The sequence below is a fragment of the Rhododendron vialii genome, chromosome 4a, assembly GCF_030253575.1.
Source record: "Rhododendron vialii isolate Sample 1 chromosome 4a, ASM3025357v1".
NCBI lineage: Eukaryota > Viridiplantae > Streptophyta > Magnoliopsida > Ericales > Ericaceae > Rhododendron > Rhododendron vialii.
In genome coordinates this window covers 28,798,848-28,807,858 of record NC_080560.1, presented here as the reverse complement: position 1 = coordinate 28,807,858, position 9,011 = coordinate 28,798,848, and the positions used below count along the sequence as shown (strand labels likewise).

General features: G+C 37.6%; 1 protein-coding gene across 1 annotated transcript; it reads right to left on the bottom strand.

The window, feature by feature from the left end:
* Nucleotides 1-1,009: 1,009 nt before the first annotated feature.
* Nucleotides 1,010-7,392, bottom strand: LOC131324659 (uncharacterized). The gene is made up of 2 exons (XM_058356726.1): nucleotides 5,436-7,392; nucleotides 1,010-2,723 (listed from the first exon to the last, which is right to left on the bottom strand). Exon 2 carries the CDS (start codon nucleotides 1,979-1,981, stop codon nucleotides 1,157-1,159), a length of 825 nt encoding a protein of 274 aa, XP_058212709.1. The 5' UTR covers nucleotides 1,982-2,723; nucleotides 5,436-7,392; the 3' UTR covers nucleotides 1,010-1,156.
* Nucleotides 7,393-9,011: the final 1,619 nt, after the last annotated feature.

The window sequence follows — 9,011 nt, the reverse complement described above, 5'->3', positions numbered from 1 at the left end:
TCAAATGGAGATACCACATTCAGTCAGACATACTTTCTCGCCAAATGCTAGTCAAATGGGTATGTGTGTATAAGGGTATGTTCCAAGAACCTACCCTTATGCTGGATCATGTACTATATATATATATATATATATATATATATATATATTGCTCGGCAAATGAAACATTTTATATTGCTCGAAATGGGTACATCGAGAAAAAAACATCTAGGCACAAGGTGCATACATGCAATAGAAAGAAAAAGCATCCAACAGACAATTGGATAACACACCTCAACTACATTACAATCTTACTTTTCGAATACCATCTAGAAAAATCTTAAAATGCTCCACTGAGTAGACTTTCATGTCGAACTTCGCCTTCATCTACATCGCGACCCTAGTTTTGACCAATTCCCCCACCTGGGCCACCTCCCACGCCTGTGTTGTTGAGTTGTTGAAAATGTCGTCATTTCTTACTAGCCAAATAGACCATAATGTAGCATAGAAGCATGACTCCCAAATATGTTTTTCCATATTTTTATACCCATTAGCAAGCCACCAACTAGCCAAGTCCGGAATAGAAGATGGGCAAGCACATTTAAGATTCCACCACTCCAAGATTACAGACCATACAGTCCAGGAGAAGTAGCATTGAATGAACAAATGCTTATGGGTTTCTAGATACAAGGAACAAAGAGGGCATAAGGCTTGTTGGATCTCACTTGTCAAATTTCTACTCAAGAGTACTGACCTGGTAGCTGCTTTCTCCTTAACAACCATCCACGCGAACACTTTCACCTTTGGGGGGCTCAAATTCTTCCAAAGTGATCCCAGAAGAGCGTTACTTGAATGAAAAGACTGTTCCCATTGCCCATATGCCGATTTAACAAAAAAGTTCCTATCTTCCGTCCATCTCCACTGTAAATAGTCAGACTTGGTTGGAATTAAAGTCACTCCTCGAATTCTCTGTATCAGATTATCCAACTCTTGACGCTTTCGTCTAAACGCCCTTCTTCTGAACAACAACTCCCCTCATATTGCTGATCATTTCTCCCTGTTGAGAAGATAATAGGAACAATCTTGGATAAGCTTCTTTTAACGGTAGTTCACCGAACTAGATGTGTTCCCAAAACAAAGTAGCATTCCCTGAGTTTACTTTAATTCCAAAGCCCTCTCAAATGGAGTACCCCAGATGGGATGAAGGGTTCTCCAAGGAGCAAATGTCTGCCCAAATTTTCAAAGTGGAGCTTGCACCGTAGCTGTATGGAAGCCAACAATTTACATCCAACCCATATTCTCCTCTAATAATGACTTTTGCCCAGAGAGGCTCTTTATTGTTACCAAAACGCCACCACCACTTGGCCAAGAGTGCTAGGTTCTGCTGTAGCATTCTCTTCACCCCTAACCCACCATCATCTTTCTTCCTTGTTATCTCCTCCCATTTAACCAAATGCATCTTCTTTTTGTCGATCGAGTCACCCCAAAAGGACTGTCTTTGTAGTTTCTCCAATTTGCTTGCTACTACAACTGGCATTTTAAATAGAGACATGAAATAAATAGGGACATTACCAGTATTGGAGTTGATAAGAGTCAACCTTCCCCCTGTCGAGATGCACCGAGACCTCCAAACACTCAGAACCTTTTCAGTCCTTTCAATAACAGGATCCCAAGTTTTAATCCTACCTGGGTTCGCACCCAACGGCAGCCCTAGGTATTTAATGGGAAGTTGTTCCACTTTGCACCCCATTATTTGAGCCAATACGACCACAACATCTTGGGGTACATTCATACCACATAGGGAACTCTTTGAGAAATTGATTCTCAGACTTGACATCAATTGGAAGCATCTGAGGATTCTTTTGATATTAGTCATCTCTTCCGGATCATTATTGCAAAAGAGGATGGTGTCGTCCGCAAACTGTAAGTGCGATATCGAAACCCCATTACACCCCAATTTAGTCCCTTTAATGATATTTCTCACCCTAGCTCTTTCCAACATTATGTTGAGTGCTTAAATTCCTTAGAAGCTGAACCATTGATCAATATGGACATAGAGACCGATGAACAACACTCGAAAATCCAGCCACACCACCTGTCCCTAAAACCAAACTTTGAAAGCATATCAATCAAAAAATTCTAGTTAACACAATCATACGCCCTTTCGAAGTTTAGTTTCAGAATAAGTCCCCCACGCACGCTATGTTTCCCACTGTGGATAGCCTCATTTGCTATGAGGACGCCATCCAAAATTTGTTTCCCACCCACAAAGGCTGCTTAGGCTTCCCCAATCACAGTTGGCATGTGCACTTTAATTCTGTTCGCCAACACTTTAGAGGGGACTTTGAAGACCCATCCCACCATACTAATAGGTCTATACTCTTTGAAGGACATTGGATGTAACGCCCCGATTTTCGAACACGTTAATTAAATCATTTTTAATTGATTTAATAATTCATAAAACTGATTTAAGAAGTAAAATTTTATTAAAACAGAGTTAGTAGTGGAAATCTCAAATACTAAATTCAAAACTACTTAATTGTCTTATAACTCAACAAAAATAAAATAGGGTTTGACAAATATGATAACACTTTTGGATATTTAAATAACATTACTCCAAATTAACAGAGCTTCTAAGGGTAAAGCATCCAAGACTTGACAAAACTCCCCTTCCTCAGCTGGGAGGTCCTCACCCTAGTACTGATCATCTTGTAGAGGATTCTGTTATTCGATCTCCTGATTACCTGACATGAAACGCCAGCCCAACGGCACTATAATGAGTTTTGAAACTCAGTAGATAAATCTTACTCATTAACCCTTACTCTACAAATAATCACATTTATAATAAAAGGAGGCAAGAATCGAAGAGCACAAAACTTATTTCATTATATAACCATCAACTTAAGTAAATTCCAGAATCTCAACTTCTATAATCATTCCAACACCGCAATATTCACCACGTTCCAAACTCACAATTTCATTAGGCATACTTTACAGAACCTACTAGGCTACCCTCAACATCCCGAGGTCCTAGTAGGTTACTTTCACAATTCTAGGTCCATCAGGCTGCCCTCAAGGTCCTGCTAGGCTACTCTCAATACTTGAGGTCCCGCTAGGCTACCCCTGAGGTCCTGCCTGGCCACCCTCACAATTCTAGGTCCATCAGTCTGCCCCCAAGGTCCTGCTAGGCTATCCTCAATACCTGAGGTCCTGCCAGGCTACCCCTGAGGTCTTGTTTGGCCACCCTAGCTACACTGGGTCTTTCATCTGTTACCTTTTTCCATTAACCAAAACAATATCTACATAATCTCTCTAACTCCATAACTCATCCAATGTCTCTAATGACCTTTCTACGTTCTCAGTTCAACCAACAAAGCAATCATTCCAAATAAAGAGTAAACAGATCATAATATACCTACAGACACAAGATAACTAAACTGCCGCACACCCACATCCAGTGAGCTTAAGTCCAAACTAACTTCGCAGCAATTTCAATACCAAATTATTTGCAAGTGGATCAATAATAACAACAGTTCATAAAGAGTCATTGAAACAATACATTATCGAAAGTTCAAAAGACACAAGAATAATTCACATAAAGTATTCAGATTTGTTCCGGTGACTTTTGGGTTTCATTAGGATTTTGCACATAGGTTCATTTTAGTAATTTCCATTATTTGAGGAGTGAATCGTTATTTCGTAAACTTTGGGTTACTATATTACTAACTATTAAGTTTAGGGTTCTTTTTGTAAAACACTAAACTGGACATTTCTATGTATTTCGTGTAAAAAAAAATTATTAGATTTTCGGCTCTTCTACCTACTAAAAATACACATCTCTCATACCTACTATATTTAAGAAAAACTTTATATTTTTCCTAGTTAGGAACTTTATTCTTACAATTTTATCTTTTAGTACGAGTAACTTTATAGGTACTAGGACTAAGATTTATTACATAAAAAATTAGGTTTTCTCTTCTTTTTTTGAATATATATATCATTTCATTCTTGTTATACTTTCTATTCAATTCTTTTAACTTCTAACTTATACTTAGGGTAATTAGTCCTCTCTGAGTGTTTCTTTATTATTTTCATCTTTAATTTTTTTGCTAATCATGTTCTTTAGTTTCTTATAGAAATAATACTCTTGAAGCTTAAATCCTAGAATCCAGTAATAAATATTTTGCTAAAGAATCCTCGAGATTAATAAAATATGCTAGATTTTAGACAATAGATTAATCATTCAAATTTCTTTATGCTGGGTACTCAAGTTTTCTAATCTTTCTAGTACCACAAATCATGACAATATATATTATGATTTCCATTGTTTTCTAGTAACATCTTGTAACTTTGTAGTTATGGTTTTCCAATATAAAGTTCTGTAGGCAGTGTTCAATTAGAACCAAAATCATATGTACACTTGTTCATGCATTTGTTTAAGGAAAAATACAATGACATTAACAGTTAAGTATACAAATCCATCATGTACGGAAATTACAATCAAATATCAAATCTAAGATTAAAATATGTTTTTGTTTTATTACGGCTACTAGGTGGATGGTCGCCACCGCAAAGTATTGATGGGTGTGTTCAATTTTTGGTAGTTCCGGTTTCTCTTTACATGGGTTCGATTTCAACCACGAATACGAAACACATGTAATATACTTAGAGTTAAGGGGTAATGAAATATCTACCTTGATCCTTGGAGTTCAAGCTAGGGTGGATAAAAATGGTGTTTTCGGAAGTGGAGCTTGGTGGCGGCAACTGTACGTGCGGTGTTCTTTTTCTTCCTCTTTTCTTCTTTTCCAGTCACTCTTCTCTCCCTCTCGGAAAATTAGAAGAACAACAAACAAACAAATAGAGAAAGAAAAAAAATGGACAACTACCTATTAATGCTCTCTCTCTCGGCAAAAATAAGAAAAAAGAAAAGAAGAAGAAGAAGAAGAAGATAGTGGAGGATGATGGTAATGATATCTCTCTCTTTTTCTTCTCTCTGCCCAAAAAAAAAATAGGGAAGAGAATACTGGGTATATTGAGGGAGTGGTGGAGGAAAGTGGAAAAGTTATTTCTCTTTCCTCTCTCTCAGCCGAATAAATGGGGGATTGGGTGGGTTTGGTTTTTGTTAGATAAAGATAAGAAGAGTTAATTTAGATTTCTAATCTTTGTATCCTTATCATCCTAGATCACTTCGAAGTTTATCTCTTATAACCCTATTTATCTTGAAGGGTGTTATATATATACACACACGTATAATAAAATTTAAAATGTTGTATAGGAAATTCAAAGTAACTATATGAATTAAATACCTAGTTACAATAATTAAATCGATTAGTCTAATTTAATTAGTGAGTCTTGACAAAACATTGCGAATTTAAAAAAAAATTACTGCCAAAATTAGGGTCGTCACATTGGACAAGCTGCCTTAGGAATCAAAGAGACAAAAGTGGAATTGATACCTTTAGTTAGCTTCGCGTTCGCATGAAACTCAGAAAAGAATCAGAAGACCGTCCGTCCCCTTCATAAAGTCCCAACTTTTCTTTACAAAGGTGAAATTGAAGCCGTCGGGTCCAGGAGCCCTAAGGCTGCTACATCCTTGCATGGCGACAAAAATTTCCTTCTCCTCAAACTGTCTCTCAAGATGTATTGCTGTCTCCGAACTTCGTTTCCTGGAAAACACCCCTCCCAACCCTGGTCTGATCCTCATTTCCTCTGAAAAATTGCTTTGAAAGAAATCCATAGCGACTTCTCTTATTTGTTTTGGCTCTACCAACACACACCCATTAACCGCTACTAAACCCACCAAGTTCCTCTTGAATCTATTGTTAGCTGTAATTTGAAAGAATCTAGTGTTTCTGTCCTCCAACTTCAACCACTTTACTCTAGATTTTTGTTTCCAAAGGGATTTCGAAAGTTTTGAGAGTCTCCAAAATTCTAACTGAACAACACACCTTTGCGCTTTTTCCTCATCATTCAAAAGTCTATCTTTCGCTAGGATGTCAAACTGATGTATTTTGGCTTCGGTGTCTTGAAGAGCACAATTAATATCCCCAAATTCCTCTTTAATTATTCCACACCTTCAATCTGTCTTTGATAGCTCTTATCTTCTGAACAATGATAAAACCAGCCCATCCGTTCATTTGGACCTCCTCCCACATTTGTTTAGCTAGTAGTAAGCATTTAGGATCAGAAAGCCAAATGTCCTGAAACCTAAATGGTTTAGGACCCCAATCCTTATTATCATCAAGAAGCATAATCGGACAATGGTCCAAAGTTGGCCTGGGTAGACCCCATTGAAGGACCATGAACCTGTCAAGAAAATTATGAGACAACAGAAATCTGTCCAAGCGACTGTGGATAGCATGGTCATGATAATTAGTCCAAGTAAACTTCCTACCCATCATAGGAATATCCAAAACTTCCATGTTGTTACAAAACTCCATAAAGTCCCTCATACCTCTCTCCACCCTCAAACATCCCACCCTTTCCGTCACATCCTTAATTTAATTGAAATCCCCCCTAATGCACCACGAGTCCAAGGAGTTAGATTTAAGGATCAATAATTCCTCCCAGAGATCTCTACGGGAGACAACTATATTAGGGGCATAGACATTCACTAAGGTGCACAGGAAACCATCAATTGTCCACAGGAAACCATCAATTGTCCCTTGCACGAGAATGAACGATCTATGAATAGCCACCGAAGATGCTTTATAAAAAACACACCATTCTATACAATAAGTAAACCCCCAGACGCACCCTCAGAATTAGAGCAGGTGAACTCAAAGTTGCTAGTCCCCCAAATACGTTGCAACATAAAGCGATCCACTGACTCCAATTTAGTCTCCTGAACAAACAACATATCCAGTTTCCTTTTCTTAATTAATTTCGACAAAAATCTCCTTTTTCCCCTACTCCCTACTCCTCTAATATTCCAAGACATAATCTGCATGAAACCGACTGGCCCAAATGAGGTCACCGCAATTAGTTATTCTGACAAAACTAATTACCAGCCCCCCTCTCACACACGAGGGAAGCCTCCTTAATCTCGAGCTCAATCATCTTTTTCAAATTCGATCATCATTGGGACGAAAATTAACATTCAATTGAGACCTAATAGCCATAGTTGCCCTTACCTCATCGATGATATGTTGGGAGCTTTGGACGGAATTTGCAGGGGAATTTGACTCAGATGCGACCTCTCCCGATTCCCTCGAAAACTCCTCATAAATCTGGATGAGATTCGACATCTGTCTTCGCCTTCTCCTCCAACATCCTGCATCATTTAGGTTGACCATGAGGTTAATACTTGGAGCGGTAGAAATTTGAGGCGTACACACCACCATCTGGTTTGAGGGACCTGAAGAAGACTCCTCTGATAGCATAGAGTCCTCCGCCCAATGCTTCAAAGCAGAGAAAATAGATATAGGCTCCCGGCCCACCTTCGTAGTCCGATTCTGGATAGAGCCCAAATCACACCCTTCTTATATTAGTTCATGCTCACACAAATCTGCTGCATTGCATCTTTGACCCAACAATTGGGCTTGAGATGCAGGTCCACTGGCCCCCAACTCACACCCCTCTTTTATTATTTTAGGCCCACACAACTCAACCTCATTGCACCTTCGGCCCAGCAAGTGGGCTTGAGCTAAAGATTCACCGATTCCCAAAGCCTCTGACTCCTCCACAAATGAAACAAAGTCCCCTCCATCATTCTTATTTCTAGCACTGAAAAGCAATAAATGCTTATCAGCTAATAAGCGTAAAATATTGACATGTTGAAGCCCCAATATCATATGTCTTCTAGTTCTTTATTGTGCCTAATTAAATATAGTTATCATCTTTTTGATCATTTATGTTAAATTACTTAATTATGCAGGAAAGATGATAATTGCATTCAAAGCAAATGGAGGATTCAATTAAGTTGTGATTTGGAATCAAGAATAGGCCGCAACACGGATTTGGTTCTGCACGTGTTTAGGACTCGATTAAGGCAAGTCATTGATTCATAATTTGGAAGCATGTACTGGTAATTGGAAATCTACACGCAGCTAAGAGTTTATTCTTAGAAATCAAAGGCTATCATAAAAGGTAGAATTGGGTTTGAGAATCAAGGAAAAGAAGGAAAGACAATTTCTAAGAGAAATCTTTGAGTGGACCAAGTAACAAGGATTCTCCTTATTAAGGAAATAAATCTTGGCAGTGTGTATTAAAAAGGGCATTAGGCTTTGCACGGAAAAGAACACACACAGAATTCGGCTTGGGAGATTGCACTGGAATCAGAGAATTCTCACGGCAAAGAAAGCGAAGAAATTAAAGCCTTGTATCAGAAAAAATTCTTATCTTTTGTAAGCTTATTATGGAGTTCTTTTATTTGAATATGTGTTCGTACTCCATGCATGAGCGGCTAAACTCTTCAACTAGGGTTGAGGATGAAGCCCCATTAACAATTACTATTTATATATTCATGAGATTTGATTTTTACCTGAATATGTGGTTTGATTTTGATTAAATTGTTCTTACTTCAAATCAATTGTTAGGGATAGATTCTGGATATGAGTTCAATCATGTTTTTCTCATGATTTGGAATTGTCTTTAACATTGAACGTTGGTTTTTCATCGTTAACTATTAAACTGGATATTTGTTGTGATTTGTTAAAAGCGGATACAATTAATGATTTGGTTTTATACTTGCGAGCGGAGAGGAACAAACATTAGACTTTTTAATGAACTTTCACAATGATACTTTCCATGGTAACAGAATTAGCTTTCAGATTATCATAAAGAAATTTTGAGTAAAGTTAATGATCATGAATATATAATGATACTAGTTAATGGGTGTGGATTCCGAAACCCTAGTATTTTCTCCTTTGATTAAAAAGAAATTTCAGCTTCCTCGTCTTTGATAATTTAGTTTATTGTTTTTACTTTTTACTTTTTACTTTTAGTTTAAAAAATCAATCACAACTTTTGTCAACTAGGTTAGAGTTTAATCGGTTTAAGTTATTTATTTTTCCTAGAAGAATCATAAGTCC

Coding starts and splice junctions, on each gene's coding strand:
- LOC131324659 (XM_058356726.1), bottom strand. CDS start 1,981: ATGTTGGAAAGAGCTAGGGTGAGAAATATCATTAAAGGGACTAAATTG.